Here is a 20,469-nt window from a genome sequence, read left to right as displayed (position 1 = left end):
AATTTAAATTAGAATAGTGATGTTGCAAGGGCTGAGGTACAGTTAACGTTACCCAGATGATGCTGATCTCTTTCAGAGGTGTTGGAGAGGGAGCTAAGGTTGGATGAAGGCCTGGACCCCACTCTGTCAGTTTGAGCCTCATGAAGGTCCTGCAATAGTTTAGTTGTCTCATCCAAATGTAAATGATTATCTTCATGATCAAGCTCCTTCTTCACTTTCCCTAGGGACAGCAAATAAAAATGAAAACAGATACAGATTAAGGCATATTCCCAAACGAATGGTTAGAAAAAGTTAATTTTTAAGAACAGAACCATTTCCCAAATTAAATGCATTTTTACAATAAAGCTAAATAAAGTCACATACTCTGAACCTGTTGAAAATATAAAGCAACTGGTGTTCTATTATTATTTGGGGGTTTCAAAAAGATTCCTGTTCACATTCGATAGGAAAAAATGAACTCACTTGCTTCTAGTAAAACTGCACTGACACCAGTGACTGACAACTTCCCCTAAAATGAGAAATGTGACACACCAAAATCTCTGTACAGTCGGTAAGTACTCTAGGAATACTGCAATTAATAGCAAGATAAACATCCAGAGGCTTTAAGAGACAAAAATCTTCACTTGTTTCAGTTATGCAACAAATACACTAAAATTCTGACATAACTGTATGTTAAACTGCAAGAAAACCCATTTAAAATCTGTGGAGCAGTCATAATCAGAAAGTGTTATTGGTTTTCTAAAGGCTACATCTTCTATAGAAAAATTGGCAAAAGTCTGCAAGAAAGCATTCAGTTTATTTTTCTGGCCTTCTGCAGCTTTATTCCCAGTTTTAGTTATCAAACACAGGGAATCTTCTCATATATTTATTTAACAGACCCTTAAAATGATAATTTTTTTCAGTGACAATGATACATTGGAAGAGATTCTACTGTCATTCTTTGAAAACATTTCAACTGTAGTTGACAGTAATATACCTTGTTCGTTTTTACTTTTCTGTGGCACTTAGAAATGAATGGCTGTGAGGCATGCGAATTACATCCCTACACCCTATGCAACTTCCCTGCATGAGCTTAAAATATTTTTAAACTACAAAGCTATGATGTGCAAGTCCTCTATTTATTCCTGAACTCAAGTCAGCATGAATCTATAATAACCAAAACCTTCTAACTTGTTTATGTATGTATATTTTATTTGAAAAAGTACAATAAAAAAAGAAGCTGGGCCAGCGTGGCGTGAAGAAATGTCCAAACAAAAGAAAGATCAAGGCTAGGTGAATCTCCTGTCTGAGATCAAGACCTTGTCTATGTAGACCTGGCAAATTTTTAAAACTTCTTAAACACTTCAGCAAACCATGGTGTTACCCCAGCTAATTGGTAAGCTCAACCACTGTAGGTCACTTAAACGACAATGGTATTAGATCACTTACCCAGTGAACTTAACATGGAAATATCGAGCGACACATCTGAATATGGCTTCACAGACAAAAAATCCAAAACAGAAGTGTTACTGTCTCCAATTGATTCTCCAACCTGATTAAAAATACAGCAGAGAGAAGGAAAAGACTCAAATTAACTATAGACCATAATAATGATTAGTTATCACAGCAACTGTGGTTCTTTAAGGTGACTGCTTGCATGGATCCTCACTCTAGAAGTGTGCACCACTGCATGAGCATGGAACTTTCGACATGATCAGCCTGGTCTGGCCACACCTCCTTTGTGTTGCCATGCCTCCTTCACCTGAGGATATCCCAAGAGTGCAGCCTCAACCACCAACTTGTCCCTTCCATTAAATAAATAATCTGTCACAACACTACAAAATAATAGGGAAAGAAGGGCAGGGACTGTGGTTCCAGGCAATCAATCATTCCAAAGAATTGAAGTTACTATTGAAGGTGATAGTTTTTTCTTCATTAAGTACTGCATGCAAGGATCCCCACTCTAAGTGATTAACACGTAGTCACTAAACCCAGTAAAGGTTGGTATGAGAAATCCCAATTGAAGAATTATTGTAGGACTGCTCTCTCAAATTCAGATTCTGATCTAGAAACTAAATTCAGGTACTAATGCTGTGTAACGGCACAAACAGACCTCTTCCAGGTAGCAGTTTTGTATCTCACAACAAATGTTTCTCAGACACACTGTTGAGGCCATTGTTGAGGCTCAACTGCATTGGAATCCCTGCATTCATAACAAGAGAAAATATGCATATAATCTACATCCACTTGGACAATCTTTTAGTGGAAACTGACTGCCACTTTCTATTATCCCTGTGTGCCATGAACAACCTAAGAGTCCTACTGAATAGCTTAGTCCTATTCAAACAGTAATTAAAAGCTCTCTTTTAACATTCACAGAATGCAGACTAGCCTGCCCTAGTAATAAATGAACCCTAGTAAAAAATACTAGTCAGATTGACTGACTTAGAAACTACTTTAGCTAAGAACTTGGGGTGTAAGCCACCAGAACCTTATCTTTATGACACTGTATACAGTAGATCAGCCATGTGTGCCTGTGCCCCTTCCTCATCCTCAGAAGGGAGATGCAAGGAAAAGGAGTGTGACCCCAATGGATGCTGCTATCCAGAAAGCTCTGAGAGTGCACATTTCACCTACCAAGGGAATCATGGCATACAGCATTTGAAGGCAGGCACTTCAACATTAATTTTGTAAATCTAACAAAACAGGTAGCACTCGTATGAATTGTCTTGAGTGATGACAAGTACAGACCTATTCAGAGAATACATTCTAAAATTGATTACAGAATCATCATTTCTACTATCCTCAAATGAAATCCTTAGCAATATCCTTCAATGCTGACTGTCAAGGAATACAGCAATACATATCTGCTGTCACCATGGATTTGTCTACACTGCAGCTGGGAACGTGCTTCCCAGCATGGGTTGACAGACATGTGTACTACCAATAGCAGTGTGGCAATGTTTTCCTTTTTTTAAAAAAATCAGTGTTTGCAGTCCAATTGTCATGACCAGCCACCGGACAAGCAGCAGCTTAGGCTAGCCATCCGAATACAGCCATACTGTATATTTTTTAGCATGCTTCAAGCACAGCTTAGCTTCAAGCACAGCTAGCACGTGTCTGGTGGCTGGTCATGAGTGTTGGACTGCAAACACTGATTTTTAAAAAAAGGAAAATACACTGAGGCATGTGTTTGGAAAACACAAAGAATTACATGGACTACTAGAAACTAAGAAATACATTACTGCAATTTTGGGTCCATTAATCATGGTAGCATCCTCCTTTTTTGACTGTTCTTTCTCAATTTTCAAAAGCTAAACCAGTTCACAGTTCCCACTTTACTGCAGCCCATGCACAACCCACACTGTCAGAACAGGGTAAGTACAGAGTCTAATGCCTGGTTCTAAAGCCTGATTCTCTGTGGGCCAAGTGGAGTTCTGGGCACAAAACAGCTGCAACACCTGGACCTCACAGAAGGTACTGGACTCCTTCTTCCAAAGGTGGGATGATCGTATTTTCGGATTGCCCATATATACATAGTGAAGTCCATGTCTGATTCTCTCATACATAGTGCAATCAATCAAAAAGTGCCACAGATATTAACAGGGTTTTGAGAGAATTTGTGAGATATCCTATATAACCTCCTATGTACTTCAGAAAATTTACAATGCAAATTAATACATTAAAAGTTCAGCACACTTTTCAGCTGAGGGTCGTGTGTCAAATCCAAGATTTGGAGTTTATGTTCATATTGCCTTTATTTGGTAAAGACTATGTTCTCTAATCCACCAACCATATTCAGTATTTCTATAAGAAATTAAAAAAAAATTCACAAGTATGAAAACTAAAATATGTATATGTTTTCATTGCTAGATGGGGATGAAACGATGTTAATCAGTGGTAGAGCATAAAGATTAAAGTGTGAAGACCAACAATCTTTCAACTCAAAGATTCCAATCTTTATTTAATGTAAAATTTGTGCTTATGGAATTTAAATTATATAAGTATGAGGTAAGTCTGAACGTTATGTATTGCATTCTTTTTATAGCAATTTCGGATGCTGAATTAAAGTAAAGGCAGATCTGCAAGATGTGATTGAAGTAAAGCCAATCAAAATTCTCTCTCAAAGAAGGGGTTTGGATTTTCTTATTTACAAATATCTAGAATGCAATCTACATAATACATTTCAATCCCCTAAACATAAACATGTGTAGGGCATGGAGTAGATACAGTACTCAGCCCCACACTCTTCTGCCAGTATAAAATCTATAAAACGATGAGTGATCTTACCATAATCTGTTTGGAGGAGTCTGGACAAGTATTGCGCAATCTGTGTTCTTCCTTTATGAGAACTGGCAGAACCTAAAGCACCAAATCACAGACTAGTTGTTAACACTTTACAGTTTAGCACTCTACTTCTTGAGGAGTCCATCAAATAGTTAAGTTCACCTGGGTCAGGATTTGTGCCCCCACAAAACATTCTAGCATTTTGTGATTTCTTTGTAAAGTGCAATTTTTTAAAAATCTGACAGGCTTCACCATTGCTCTAATAAGCCACCATAAACAAACACACAACTAGTGGGCAAATGTAAGCCACTGTAGTACCAGCACTGGCGTATAATAGCCTCACAAAACACACTCTGCCTTTCAAGCTTGTAATATAGTAAATATACAGCTGAACAAACCATAAAGAATGAATTTTGGAGGACAGGAATGTTCCATTAAGTTCTTTTCTAAGTTACAGGTCGGAAATAACTGTTCCAGGACCCTACTATATATTTTTCCAATAACAAGTTTTTACCTGTATCTCAATATAACTTACTTTAACTTCATCAGGTGGTTTCACTGGAATGTTTCTCCTCTGCAAGGTACAAAGTAAAAAACCATATTCAACACAGGCAGGTATTTTGGTGTACAAGATTAAATATTTCTAAACCCTTCACACAAATTGTGGATTATGTAGTTTTAACGAACCTTTTCCACACCCATGCCATAGCATCTGGGTGCTTTACTATTTGCATTTATTTTAATTACACGATTGATTTTTTACACCATTTTTCCTCCTCATATACCACTTCTGTATGTATTTACATTTTATTCCATAAGTCAGCTTCTGACTTCTGTAGTTCTAAGCTTGAAAGAACTTTTCTTTTATAATGCACCATAGCTACAACAGCGCTATATAATTACAACTACTTTACAATTTTTAAAGCTATTTAGTAGTATTAAAGTTGTATGCACTGACACCACTATAGCTGGACTGTGTTTATAACGAAAACTGAACATTAGGAATAAGGGTTTAGCAATTTTAATTTGAAATAACATTTCAACTTTATGTACAAGTTGATAGCTCAAAAAAGACTTTTAAAGGCTTATATTGAACAGTTTCTTTTTATATATGAACACCACATTTCTGGTCAGCTTTACTTTAAAAAGATTGTTTCAGAAGCTATTTTAAAAAAATATTTGCATTCCTCACTCTTGGAGATCATGGTGTATACGTACACTAACTTTTCACAATAGCTTTCTAGAATAGACAACACAAAGATATACAAAAAGGTTCCTATGTCCCACTCTGGCACTAAGCCCAAGAAAAGGTTTATTTACCATTGTAATTATGGTTCTTTGAGAGGACTACCCAGATGGATCCATAGTCTTGGGAAACACGTACCCCCTATGTGCAACCTTGGAAGTGTCTAACAAATAGCGCCTAGTAGTGCCACTTGACCCAATCCCTTCTCAATTGGGTTCCAAGACAATGAATGGTGACATGGCTCTAACCGCCCTTCAGTCACACACACTAATTCAAGAATCCTTAACTTGGGACTCAGAAGTAGGGAAGTTGGGCAGGGAGTGTGGATCCTTATAGTCAATTCACCTGAGAGAACTACAAATACTGTCATGTCTAACTGCTTTTCTCCTTTAAGAATTGTCTAAATAGATTCCCGCTCTTGCAGGTTCTTATTATCTGTTAAACACAACGGCAGCGTGTAAGCACCAAAATTATGTGGTATTTGTTTTTGTTAGTTAAGAAAAACTCTCATACAATATGCACTATAGAGAAAAACAATGTCCAAATGAGCACAAAAAGAGGTGGGAGAAGGAGAGAGAGCGAGAGAAAGAAATAACTGACAAGGGAAGCATTGAGAACACTGAATTGGGGTTTTCAGTGGCCAGGCAGAAACTGAAGGGTATCTGAAGCCTCTTTTTAGTAGAGGGTCTCACCACTTTATTACTTTTATAGACCAAACTCATTGCATACACTAGGAGGCTACTTACATTTCTCTATCCCTCCCCTCCCCACAAATAAGCTCCTTGTGTGCCACCTTCCCACCTCCCTCTATTTCAGGGACTCTGTTCCCCCAGCAACTCCCCATGCCAGGAGGCTCTCTGTGTCCTCCCCATGCACATGACAGGGTCTTCCCATTTTTCTATCCCCATGCCAGGGGCTCTGCATGATCTTCTATTTCCCCCTTCTGGTTTTTACTAAAATCAACAGGGTTCTGCCCACTGATGCCCAGAACGTTGCCTGAAATTTTGGCATTGATTAGATGTTGGGTTCAAGTTAGCACATTATAGACCAATAGGGAAATGTTCACTTCGCTTGGCTGATAATCTCAGATCCAGTGCTAGGAGAAGGAGAGAGGAGGATCTCAGTGAAGATTTCTTGCTGGAAACTTCTGTGCTTGCACACTAAAGGTGTCTCTCTTTTAGGATACTGCATCCATATGGGTAATTCTTGAAAGCAGAGTGGTTTTTACAGTGTAGATAGCAGGAAACAAAAAGTTTTGCAATACCTTGTTAGACTGTTTTCTCATGGCTGTGTAAATGTTACTTCCTACTAATACTATATGCACACAAAGGAAGAACTGATCTCCAAATTTAATATGTATCTTTGCAATATGGTGCATTTGGAAGATAGTTGAAATTTTTTATTTTAGATTTTTTGTGTTGCTTAAAAATGGACATTGTTAGTAACCGTTGTAGTAAAGAGCCCAAAATGAAGGATGGTAATTGGTTTTCCAAAAAGTTCATTATACTGAATAAATTTTTTAGACAAAATATTTTGTGTTTAAAATGGTTAAAAATTCTTCTGATAAATTAGAAACCTTTAAATGGTGCTTGGAAGTGAATGCTTAGGGATGATGATAGGACCATCCTTATGCTGATTAAACTGTTTGATTAGCTTCATTTCTGCATAATAGGGACTAACCTGCTTCAGTTGATAAATGGTTTTGGAATGATCTCCACCAGTGATCTGATCCAGAAGATCATCTACTATTTTCTTACTGTAACTTCCAGAATCTTTCACAAATTCCTGTAAGCTATAAGAAATGAAGATATAAGGGATATTTAATCAGAAACTCAGAATGGTTGCACTTATTAAGCTCTAATCTAATTTAAATTTCCAGTGTAGTTACTCTGCAACATTACTTTTCAACTTCCATGTTTTTCCAAAAAGCAATTAATATCCAGAAGCCTTTTGCAATAGCTAAGGCTGTACATTTTTTTACTTTAATAAAATCCTGATTTGTTTTCTTGCAAAATCTTTACAATTAATGCTAACTGTTCTTCTGAACCAACCCAATTAATTGAAGTACTCGGAAGCTCATGGCTTTTGAAAGGATTGACAGTTTAATAGAAAGCAGCAGATTTCCCCTCCAGAAAGTGATGGCTTCACCACTGGCTTCCCATGCAAACAGTAAAAAACTTGAAATAAGAGTTTATCAAAGATAAAAAAAATTCTAGTTGTTTGCTGTAACAGCATCAGAAACCTGAATGGGTCTCATAGTAGCATGCAAGATCTAAATATTTTGCATTTGTCTTCATTAAAAAAGTATGCAAAACTGACTCAGAAAATATTTTCTTTATTTTTTCCAATACTTTTCTAGTAATAGAAAAAAAGAACAATGATATTTAATTATATTAATGAATTATACCATTACTTTGCAAGATCACATGTATCACCACAGAATAGATATGCCAATCCTTATTCACACCATGGCCTCAGAAATTTTGCCCCTCATCTCTGGATGTTAGACATTTCTTCCCAGTTGCACAAGATTTACCAACCTTTAGTATAATCTCATTAGAACTTTAAATATTTGTTAATTGAAAAATTACTCGGAGACCCCATTATTTTTCAGTCACAGAAATACCTCTGACTCTCCCCCAAAGCCTTTTATTTCAGCACCCAAACTAACAAACTTTAACAACCTTTACCACATCACATCTCCAAAATGTGCTCAACCCTTAAGTAAGCAGGTCTCATAACAGCCCTGTAATGCAGGTTAATAAATAATACTGCCACTTTAAACCTGGGAAAATTTAAGGAGAGAATTTGCTCAAAGTTGCACAATAAGCCAATTTTAGAGCAGTTATTAGAAATCCAGGAGTTCTGGGCTCCCACTTCTATGCCTCTCTGTAATTTGCTGTGAAAAAGCAATATGGAATATCATCTCCGTTAATCTAAGGAAACACTGTTTTTCACCAAAAAAATAAACCAGGCTTAGATTTCCCTGTTAAGGAAATGATTACCTTAAGGCACACTGTATCCCAGTTTCATCACCATATGCTGAATACAGCAGTTCCATTTCATCTGATTTCAGATCATGAAAGATAGAATTGTTTTGCATCGAAAGAGCTGTACTAGCACTTGTAAGAAATGTGACTAAAATGAAAAGAGAAAAAGAGAGCTTGTGTGTAAAAGAAAATAAGTTCTGTTTTTGTTTTTTTTCCAGAAGGTATAGAATGTTGCACTGGTCCAAGCTCCAGGACTTTTTATATCAAGTCCTAGACCAACGCCAAAAGGGCCTTGCAAGACCACAGAACCAGTGTGACTATTTTAAAAGTTTGATCTTTTATGAAGCACTGGGAAATCACTATTATGTTATAAGAAAGCAAGGAATTTCTTGCTATCCTGGGGGATAAAAAATTGATATTCAGGACTGGCCATTCATGAGATATTATACCTTAAAAATCACATTCTGTTGACCACCTTACTTTCTTTTGCTAATTTAATTCCAATATAATTTAGACTGAAACCTATGTTTTTCTTTGACAACCAAAGCTTTGATTCCAGACTTCAGCAAGAAAACAAAATATTATGAGGAGTTAACTGCCAAATCATGGCAGACTTAAAACTACTGACAAGTATTACAAAATTAACTTTAACAACAAACACTGTACCACTGCCACTTCTTCACAATTTTAATAAAGTGACACTTACATGTTGAGTCCAGTCTCTTATGACTTGCAGAGACGAAACATTTTGGCAGACCAGTAAAAATATTTTCAGCATCAGTAAATTTTATCCAAGCAATGCAATTTACCCAATCATCAGAAAGAAATTATTTTTTATCCCCAAGAAAGCATCCAAATGTATGTTGCCTTAGAAAAAATATTTTCTACTGCAACTATTACATTCAACTGAACAATAGTGAAATCAGCATGGCATCTTAATACTGCTGTTTTCATTAAGTTTGCTTTTTGTTCTGATAATTAACATATGCATTCAGTTGCAAATGCAAATACTGTAATTTTTAAAAATTGCTAAATGTACCAGCAATTTGGAGACAGAAATAATCTGGAATTATTTACTTTCTATAGTTTGATCAAGCATTTACACTAAAGTTAAGATATTCTCTTTCTACATTTACCTTTGTTTCTTCGTTCATCTTTAAAGCCCAGTGTAGTGAAGCCAGGTAATAATTTGCTTGACAAAGAGCTCAGATCCACTGGGTGAGTTTCTTCCTCTATAATAAATGGATTAAATAAAAAATTCACATTATACATTTAATGATCTTTTCAAATATCTTAATATAAATTTTATATATTCCTGCTTATAGAATTAAGATGAAATAATCTTAATACATTTTTGGATATTACTTATTGTTCTCTAGTCATAAATGATGGAAGATGCCATAAAGCTCAATAAAAGCAAAAAGTAATATTAAATAATATGTATTAAGTGCAGCCACAACAATCCAAGCCCTTGTTCTAATTTTCAGACACATTCAATTCAATATAGCTACATTTCAATCTTTCAACCAGAAGTTTGCTTTGTTTTATTGTTTGTTTTTTTTTTAAGTGCAAAATATCTTCTTAACACACCCTCTAGCCACAAGAACTGTAACAGCAAGGTATTACATCATACTTCAAGATTTTTATACTTCAAAAAAAAAATACAACCTGTAGAATGAATCATGTAAACAGTAATAAGTTTATAGACGATGAGGCTCCAATGAATAAATTAGAATCCTGAATTAATGAAATGTATAAACTGTAACTGTGTTTATGCGGACTTTTCTTTATGCTAAAGTTGCATAAAAATTGTTTCACTGAAACAGACAGCACAAGTGATTTTGAATGTGCACTGTTTCTATAATTAATGAAAAATATATTATTATACTTAAAGTGACCTCACTGTACATTAAGTGGTGGGACTCTGTATGGCTTGTCAGAGATGTGCTGCTCCTTTAAGGGCTAGAGAACCAGAGATTTACTAGAGTTACCAGCTCTGACTGCTCCATACCAGATCAGCATGGGTACCTCTCTTCCAGTCACCAGGGGGGGGAAGGGGGTGTTCTATTTAAGCCTACATCTGTGTAGTAAAAGCCCTCTCTTTTACCTGGACCAGGCTGAGTAGCACCCATCCTCCCACCCTCAGAAGTGGTTAAAGTGCCAAGTTTCATCATGATCCCCAGTGGGCATTACGCTAGGGAGGGAGGCGGCCTGGGAAGGAATTTTTCCCTCACTGCCTGATTGCCCAAGATAAGTTTGTTTTGCCTTTTCCACAGCAGGCTGGGAAGCTTAGTGGGCAAAAAATAAAAGGTTAGGCAATGATGTCACAATTCATTACGTAAGCTTGGGGTGGACGTCCAGTGCAGTTATTCCATAAGGAATGGTATGGTGATCAGATAACATGGAGTGGGAAAGGATTTAAAGGAGGTATTCTTTAAAGGAGTGGAAATGGTGGGTGGGAGGAGTTTGGGGCTCCTATGACTGGTATGGCAGGGAAACCCCCTACTTTATAGTCCTCATTTAACCCTCATTTGGGGGGTGGGGACCAGGTCCCAGCAGTGGGTTAGCTGGGGACAGGATTAGTAAGGGGCAGCCCCCTGGCTATAAGTAAATGATCATGGAATTACCTGTACTTGTACAATTCTATCTGCTGGGTACTCCCAGACTTTTAGGAATAAAGCTGCAGTCTAATTAAACCACATCCAGTGTCTTCTGTCCTTCTTCCGGCACAGCCGGACAATGGGATTCTCCTTTATAGTGTCACAAAGATGTACAATACGTATTATACTAGATTCTAGAACCCTCCAAACTACTGTAAGCAGAAGTTTTTGGTGATAATTACAATGAGGAAAGATTAACTAAGTCACTACCCAACATAGCTATACCAGTAAATCTTTGAAGTGCATACAGGACTAAGTCAGACCCATCTTCTGACTTTCTCACAAGGCTTTAAGGATTTATGTTGCCAAATGTCAAAAGGTGGATTGCCTCCAGAGCACCCCTCCACAGCCTCAGGATGGTCCTGAAAGCCACGTCCACCTCGGTTTCTCTCTTCCGGTGCCCCATCTTCCCAGAGGCCCACATTCTTCATTATGTGATAGCCTGACACAGGAGGATGCCCCGGTTTCCCCTTTTTCCTAGATTCCCCAGTAACTCCACACAAGCTTTCAGAGCATAGACCTTTGCAGGTTAAATTACTATAAAAGGTCCAAAAACCAAAATCCAGATTTCCCCAGTACAGTCCAAACAATACATTCACTCTTTCAACTCCCAACAGTCTATCAACATACCAAGCATAGCTTTAGCATCTCTCACTGTGTCTCACCCCTCAGGTACAGGTACAGCTCGTCTCTCTTGCTACAACTCACCAGTCAGGTAAGATTCTGGCATCTCTCATCATTTCTCACCTCAGCACCTCTAGCTGAGGTGCTTCTCCACCGTTTCCTTCCCAAATATGGTCCCAGCTTTTGCCTGGAGAAATCAGTTGCCTCACCCCTCCATCATTCCCCAGCCATCGTCCCTCTCTAGCTTGAGCTCTCCAGCTCAGAGAGTGAGCAGGAATCTCCCTTTGCTGCTCTCAACCTTCAGCCCTCTCTGGCCACAGCTCACTGTCCAGGGGAAGTTTGCAGGTGACCCCTCTGAATGCCTTCTTGCTTTCACCAGCATCCTGATCTGGCTCCACTGCTCATCAGCGAACTCTCACAGCTCCCTCCTTCAGGGGCATCCCCCTTCCTGAAGCTCTCAACCCAGCTCTGCTCTTCTTCTGAGCTCTGTCCTCTCAGGACTCTGGCTCTCTCCCCCTTTCCGGACCATGGATTCTGAACTCTCCCCTATCTTTGGGCTGTGTCTCATTTATAACTCCCAGAGGCAGCCCCATCCTTCTCTCATCATACCAAACCAAGGTGCACCTGCACAGAAGAGCTGGACCCCATTTCATTTGAGGGGCCAGCTACCCTGTTACACCATAGTTACCATTAAATACATCCTTAAACAAACAAAACACGTACCTTCTGCTTCTGGGTCTGAAGAATTGACCACACTGAATAATAAAGATCCATCTCCATTCTTTTTCAGATAACCCATCTATAAATAGAAGTATATGAATAAAGAAGTGGCTTTTATACTCATGGTTATAGCTCAAAGCAATCCAAAGTGAAACACTTAGATTTTAGTTTACAGAGGCTTCTTTGAAAAAATTTCCTAGCTGAACTTGGCCACTCTTATACTGTGATTGTTTAGTCCTTTTTCAATAAAAAGGAAGGTAGGGTTTTGGCTGTACGGTAACTTCCTTCTAATGAATGTTTCAAGGACTGAAGACCTCGTTTGGAACAAATGATTCTTTGTCCCTTATCTGATTCCTTGTCATTCTTCTTAACTCAGACCTAAAACTTGCTCCCAAGGCAAGAAATCCCATATTCATTCTGGACCTCAATCTCATTGGTTCCATTTTCTAGCAATAGGGATTTTTAACAGTCAGCAGGAAAATGTAACTCCCTCCTTCATAAGCTTTCTAAATCCCTTCTCTTTAAAGTTTAAGAGTGAAATCCTGGCCCCACTGAAGTCAATGGGAGTTTTACTAATGACTCTATAGGAGCCAGGATTTCACCCGATGTGTCCACACTGCCGAGACTAGACTGCTCTTTGTTCCAGTAAACGAGACCATCACTCCCATCCTCCACCACATCTATTTCTGAATCCAGTGTGAACTGCTTGTTTTTAAGTTTTTCCAACATTTGCTCCATCCTGTGCCTGGAACATTATATCTTCCTGCTCCCTTACCATTCATTTCATTCAATTTCTACAGAATCCAGAGGTGCTGTATCAGGCCCTTAGGGGAAAAAACCTATAAACAGAAAATCAGGACTAATAAAGCATACATGTCTGACTGTCTAAAGACAAGCTATGATCAGGAAGAGGATTAATAGATAGGGTTTGCAGAGATACAATCACATGCTGATGACAGAGCAAAGCAGAAATTAAATTACTATACTTGATCTGAGCCAAAAGGCCAAAAAGCTGCCTCCTTCCCCATATCTGAGGGATGTGTGCTATTTCATTCTTCTACTTGGAACCTATCTGCTGCTGCTACTTTAAGTCTCTCATTCAATCTCCCGCTCTTTCTAGCTCATGATTTTCTTTCTTAAAGCACTTGACACTTCTCTTAATAAGAAGTGCCACAAAGAAAATTATCACTAAATAGTTTATTAAATTGCACATTATGCATAATACCAATAAAATGGGTGATGCACATTTGGAAGGGGGAATGCACAAGAATGATACCTCCATGTCACAAAAGAGCAGCAACCTACACCAGGAGAGGGTTTGAGGCTGGGCCATCATTGGCTGCAGCCACTGGATTTGTACCAGGCTGCCTTAAAGCTGGAGTCTTAAAAGCTGCACAAATGGAGCAACTTACTCCTTCTCCACATGCTCATCCCTCCTTCTACTCGACCAGTTACATTCTGCATGAACAAGTCCTCTCAAAGAGTTTGCCAGCTGGCTGTTTCACACCTGACTGCTGCTGCATGTGGCTTTTCAAAGGTTTGTTTGAAGGAGGCTTCCAGAAGAGTCTCAATTCCCAGTAGGCCCTTCTAGTTATGGAATGAAGCAGAGGGTCCAGTAGGAAACTAAAGCTTCTCTCATCATTCCCCCTCTCCCGCTTGCTGAATCAACTGTGCTCACTGCAATTCCTCTTAACAGTCAAGGAGATAGCTGTAGGAAATTAAGTAGTTAAAGTTAACCAACTATTCCCCCTCATCCAAGCTCTCCAGCATACCTTTCCCTTGCAACAACCACCAAATGAAAAGGAGCAAGCTGGACTGGGACAGGAGAAGGGGATGCACATGCATCCTGAGCCTTTTCAGCTAAAGCAATCTCTAGGAACTCCTGTCATCTTGTGACATATGAGAGCGGGGGTTGTAGAATGGAAAATGAAATTCAAGCTTCACTACAGTGTTAACTCTGCACATGATAAAATTAAACACAGTTGTTATAAATCTCAATGTCTGCCTCAAGGGAAGACTGGACCTGCTCATGACTGATACAAACAGAGAATTCCCCAGTCTCCAAAATTTCCCAGCTTGCTGTTTCCTACAGCACACAACTCACAGTACAACTTTGAATAGCACACCCTCCCCACCCAAAAAATAGCTTGTCGCACCCATCGCACCAATGGCTGGGGTAACTATGTCAAGGTCAGAAGGCTAGACTCAGCATTTATGCTGGCCTTAGTGGCAGCCCATGCACAAGCGATGCAGTTGACAACTATGCAGCCTGTAAATGTACTCACTTAAACCCTTATAAAATGGCATAAATAGGACTTAAGTGATACATAGTCCTGTTGCTGGCCTTCCATAAAAGGTGAATTTCACTTGCCAGAGATTTCACAACACTCTGAAAATGTAACTAATATCCATAGAACCTACTTCCTGTGACATGACAAATATTTACAAGTCAGACACTATCAGAATGGTAGACTTGACCATGATGTACACCTTGCTGTTTGGTAGATATCTGTTGATCCTGTCTCGAGCTTCATCTGCTGCATGCTCCACCAAGGCCAGGACATGTTCTTCTGCAGTGCTGTCTGTTAGACTGCATGCATTTCCTTCAGGTTCAAATATGCAACTAAAACAAAGAGTACAGATTGTTCAAATAAAAATGGAACCAAACCCATTTTCAAAACAATAGCAAACTGAGTTTTGTGACTACTAGCTAACGTTAGTCTTCTTCATAGTGTCAATTGGTTTAATATTGGCCAATATTTAAGTCTTGCATGTGATAAAAGTCCTACCATAACTTCTAAGTACTGAAACTATAACTGGGAGTAGACAAAAAACAACTTCCTTTATGATTTTTAGTCATTTTTATATTACTACAAAAAAGTGAAATATCTAATGTCAGTAACAGAGTCATATTAATTAACACCAATCACACACACTTGTTTCTGATGGCAAGTGTGAATTTTAATGTTCACCTTGCAGTTGAACCCTTATAACTAAAACAGTTACAAGTAGCTAAATACAAATGGAAGAACCACAAACCATACATTAATGGAACAGAATACACAGTTTGAGCTACTTCATATATAAATGCAAAAAAGTGTAGAAAGGGAATGTTGTGGAGGAAGATGTGAAGATACTCACACAATGTGTCATCTCTACATTACATACATTTTACAAAAATAATTTTGGGTCTAAGAGGCTTATGAATTATGAGGTTTTTAGGCACCATGAACAAGTTCTGAAGTGGCATGTATGGTGCTTGGACTTCTTTCCATTAATATTCCTTTCAGCCTACTTACACCAATCTGTTTTCCCTTTGTGATCCTTCCAATCATTCAGTATGCAAGTTAACATTAGTACAGAATCCTTTAAACTGAGTGGTCCAAAATTCAGATGTAATATGTAAATGGCAAATATTGCAAAAGTCACATTTATAGAAAAAATGCAAAAGGTCACAGGGTTCATATTATTTTGAGCAAAATATTTTTATCCCATTAACCAATAGTTTAAAACCATCAAAAGCTTAGGTCTCAGACACATTCAACATTGGAGAGAGCCAAATTTCTATACTTTTGTTTAGGAAACTCGATCAGTAGGTTATAAAGACCATGGCTGACATTTTCAAAAGTGACTTGGGCACTTAAGAGTCTAAATGCTTAAATTACTTTTTAAAATGTAACTTAAACTCCAAAGTCACTCAAAACTTTTTTGAAAATTTTACCTCACAATATTCTATTGGGGAAAAAAACCTAAATGGTTCCCTTCCCCTTTTTTATCATGAGTCATGGGTGTACAAACATATACTTTTAGGTTCTGGTTCTGCTCTCATTGCAGAAGAACTCCTACTGACTTTAATGGTACACAATTAAGCCCTTCCTGTTGTGCAAAATGCAAGTTGGTAAATGGCTGCAAGTCTAAGTAATTAAGATCCAGTGAGTTATATAAATATTGCAGGGGCCAGGAAAGGGGCAAACCACACCAACTGAGATCCCCTCATAATCTGATCTCCTGGATGGAATTAGAAACTGGTTTTTCATAGTTAGTGAGTTTATACTATAGTAGAGCACCAAGAGGAAGGATAGTTCAGCAGTCAAGTCATTATCCTGGGACTCAGGAGACTCAATGCCCTCCTCTACAACACACCTTCTGGGTTTTGAGGATAAGAACATTAAAGAGTGTGAGGTCCTCAGATACTATGGAAGCTGTAAGAATTAATCAGAATTGGGACCCTATTGTGCTGGGCATTATACAAACATAAATGAAGGTGCTCCTCCTTATTCTGTATGTAAATTATGTCGAGTCTATAATCCCATTAAGATAATCCTATTTCAAGATTATTCTCCTCAATTCCATCAAGTAGCCCATGGAAAATAAACTACAGTTTTATTAATAAAAGCACCAGCACTTACACTGTTGTACATGGCTCTCCCACTATAATAGTTCCAGTCAATGAAAACATTCAAACACTGGAAAAAAGTTCTGTTTTTAACCCCACACATCTCTTTCTCTCGCACACATGCAGAACTGTTAAATTAATCTCCTGCTTCTTCCATTAGCCACTAAGGATGATTACCAGAGCTGTCAATCACCAGGACAGTTAAAAAAAAACAAAAACTCTGTGGCAGATTATATTCTAAATTGATTTTTGTATTTAAAGGAGCACCATAAGCTTGAAGAAAAGCAATAGTTGACCAGAAATCTTGGACCTAATATAGTTACTAATTACAATATGTAAGATTATCTTAACTGAAAGATGTTTGCAAAAAAGTTCACTTTTTTTTTTTTAAAGTGTGTTTTCTTGGCTCATTTGACAAAATTGCCAGTTTTATGGTATTCCCTGTATAGTCAATCAATTTTCCTTTGGTAAAAAGACCTTTATAAACAACAAGAGGGAAAAGAAAAAAAAAAACTCTCATAAAACGTGTTTGAAATGTTTGTATCCTGACACACAAACCTTCAGTCTGCAACTTCAAGAATTTTTGGGAAACGTGGTGATAAAAAGTGACAGACATTTGCAGTTGTGATGCAGGTGAAAGAGGCTGTAAGCCACCATTAAAATAAATTCAGATCTCAATTTTAGAACAAATAAAAGAAGAGGAGAAAAATCTGTGTCTATTCATCAACAGTCAAGTCAGGTAAGTTTGCAGAGGGAAGGATATTCATCCTTAGAAGCAATGTGTTTCGTTACAGATTTGGAATCACCAAGCTGCAAAACTACTACGTGAGCAAATTTCATGGTAACACTAACACAAAACTGCAACAAGTTACTTCCTACTCCTTACCCAAGCCTGGCCTGCTGCAGTGATTGAGTGTACAATAGCTGCTGCAAAGCAGTATGCATTTCCATTAAGACCTTTACCTAATAACTTCTTTACTTGGCTTTTTGGATTTCTTGGCAGTCTCTACTTGTACAGGAACGACTTCAGGAACAGGTTCCTCAACAGCTGTGTCTTCATCACCCAAAAGAGCTGCCTGCTGAGAAAAATCCATGTCCTGCATAAACGACATGCTGCGCTTCAAAGCTAACAGCCGTTCCTAGAATCAGAAAGGACAGAGCGGCAGGGACTTTACCTTTCCCTCATAGCCAAGATGCTATGATAATGGGATGGGATGGGAATGGCCATGGCCTTATTTTGCTCCTATTGTCCAATGGTGATGCAACATGATTTGGTCATGGTAGCATGGCACCAGAATTTCTGCAGCTCGACTACCAAGAAACAAATAAGAACTACACATGCAGATACAGCCACCTATTTTACAGATAGACTTACCATAATCGAACTGCAACACACATGCAAGGTAGTCTATAAACAATAGTATTAGAGTAACAGATATAGGAAAAATCCCACAAGCCCACTATCTTTTTACATTCATAAAACTTTTTAAAAGAGCTCAGCTCATTTAAAAACCACAATGGTAAATAACATCTGTTTCTGGAGTGAGACCTTCTGTCCAAGGTTTCAGCCTGAAACAAATTTTTATAGTTGGGTTATATAGATTTAGGCCGTTTCTGCTCCGATTGAAGTCAGTGGTAAAGCGCCCACTGACTCCAGTGGTGCACAATCAGGCCCTAAAAGAAAGGGGGTTTATAATGGAAATGCCGACAAGCCCTTAAATATAGCAGCACTGATGGGCACCGCTATAATTAATGACAGATGGATGAAGTAAGGTTTATCACTATGACTCACTACAGTCCTCCTAAGTTCAACAAATCTTTTCTGCTTTTTGTTTTTAATAGATCTCTTACTTTGCTCATCATCTTAAAGCCTGTGTGGAGTATCTTCTTCGCTAGCTTGTAGTACACAGTATCTGGTCTGTTGTACGTCATTGCATTATCACACATCAGTTTAAAATCTGCCTGAAAAATACAAAACAAAAGAGTTGCTAAAACTTCATAACTCCTTCAACAATTGAACATAAAGAGAGCTCCAGATAACATCCTGTGAAAACAGTCACAAAAGAAGCGTTCAATGCAAAGACATTTTGAGAACACCATTAGTATTGATGGACATTAAATGAACATGAGTCAAAAGCATAAGTGACTTGCAAAGAGTGGGTGCCTTTTTTGCTTCCTTATGATGTTTAGTGAAATCTTGAAAGGTTAAGTTTTATTTATTTATTTTGTGCAAACAACTTTTTCCCTGTTAGTTTTTTAACCTCAGAAGTAGCTGGAATATCCAGTCTAGTTTTCCTTGATTTTGCAGGAGGATTAATTGGAGGGACGGAGTAGTCTCAGATCTGTATTGTGAGCCCCCTCATTCCTTAACTGAAGGTTTTTTGGTTCTGTATCTTTAAAGAATATTTTTTCCCTATCAATCATTTATTCGAACTTCAAATTAAAGCGTTGTTAAAAAAGCAGAGGACAAGAAATTTTAAAACAGCCTGAATAAAAATCACTTCTGTCATTCTGGTTTAATTGCAATGACATCTCTGACATTAGTATTCCAGTTCTATGGTGTCTCAAAAGAAACGGTACAAAACAAGAGAATTTATAAAATAAAAAGCATTTTTGAAACTACCTTTCAGACCTCCTTTCTACATACAAATAAAAGAAGGAAAAAAGGCACAAACATGTTTTTCTTCTTTTGCTTTGCACGTCACCTTTAAAATCTGCTACATCTTACAACTGGACTTCTCTACAGGCATCAGTAAGAGAGCAATATTCTGATGTAAATTGGTGAAGCCGTTTAAGTGTGCAATTCCTTTCCATACACATTAAAAAAAGAACACCATTATTACTGTCTCAGAATAACCCAGTGGAAAGTATTATTAGCAGTTTTACATGAGATCCATGAACTATTTAAAAAAATTCCTCTGTAGACTTGAAATGGATATGAAAGTTTCAGAAGTTCACTGAAGTCCCTTGGCCTTCATTAAATTAGATCGGGACACATTAAATCTGTGCTAGCTTGACAGCACTGGTTCCCAAAGGTAGCTGTAACTCCCAGGAACACTTCAAATATTTAAAGGGTGGCTGTTCTAACAATTAGATTTGAATTAATCTCTGCACACAAACTGGGTAGCTGCACATGCAAATCAATTTCTTGGTCATCTGTGCGTGCATTTTTGTGCAGGAAATTTATGTGCCTTTTTGAAAAACAAGCTCTTAGAGGTTTATAGATTCAGGGCTAGATTCTGAAAGGTCTTTAGGCACTTAAAGGTGCAGATTGGTACCTAGTGGTATTTTAAAAAGCTCCTAGGTGCCTGTCAATTGAATTAGGCACCTACTGGGATTTGAAAAGCACTTAACCGCATCTTTACATGTCAAGACCTTTGAAAATCTGGACCTAAACTCCTAACTAGATTCTAATCTTAGAAGAAATTCTTTAAATTACAATAAATCTATTTTTTCTTAATTTCCAGGTTCAAAGCAGGGATCGAAAAAGTGCTGCTTATTCTTGGGGAGAAGCCATCTGCTGAAGAAGCAGAGGGGCACAGTCACAGCTGCTCTGACTACTTGTGG

General features: G+C 38.0%; 1 protein-coding gene across 3 annotated transcripts in view; it reads right to left on the bottom strand.

The window, feature by feature from the left end:
- BRD9 (bromodomain containing 9) overlaps positions 1 to 20,469 on the bottom strand; it is a 34,929-nt gene that overhangs the window by 2,435 nt on the left and 12,025 nt on the right. Inside the window, exons 6-16 of one of the 3 annotated variants that reach the window (XM_067569916.1) lie at positions 18,754 to 18,864; positions 17,866 to 18,041; positions 14,997 to 15,129; positions 12,510 to 12,585; positions 9,639 to 9,734; positions 8,518 to 8,650; positions 7,193 to 7,304; positions 4,802 to 4,840; positions 4,270 to 4,341; positions 1,429 to 1,531; positions 53 to 220 (exon numbers count right to left, since the gene is read on the bottom strand). In XM_067569916.1, coding sequence (XP_067426017.1) covers positions 53 to 220; positions 1,429 to 1,531; positions 4,270 to 4,341; positions 4,802 to 4,840; positions 7,193 to 7,304; positions 8,518 to 8,650; positions 9,639 to 9,734; positions 12,510 to 12,585; positions 14,997 to 15,129; positions 17,866 to 18,041; positions 18,754 to 18,864 — 1,219 coding nt within the window. The remainder of the gene's footprint in view (positions 1 to 52; positions 221 to 1,428; positions 1,532 to 4,269; positions 4,342 to 4,801; positions 4,841 to 7,192; positions 7,305 to 8,517; positions 8,651 to 9,638; positions 9,735 to 12,509; positions 12,586 to 14,996; positions 15,130 to 17,865; positions 18,042 to 18,753; positions 18,865 to 20,469) is intronic. The other 2 variants (XM_067569917.1, XM_067569918.1) reach the window with 2 other exon arrangements.

Source organism: Emydura macquarii, unplaced genomic scaffold, assembly GCF_026122565.2.
Source record: "Emydura macquarii macquarii isolate MOO-44397 ecotype Brisbane River unplaced genomic scaffold, CSIRO-AGI_Emac_v2 contig_2948, whole genome shotgun sequence".
Taxonomy (NCBI): Eukaryota; Metazoa; Chordata; order Testudines; family Chelidae; genus Emydura; species Emydura macquarii.
This window is presented reverse-complemented; position numbering and strand designations above follow the sequence as displayed.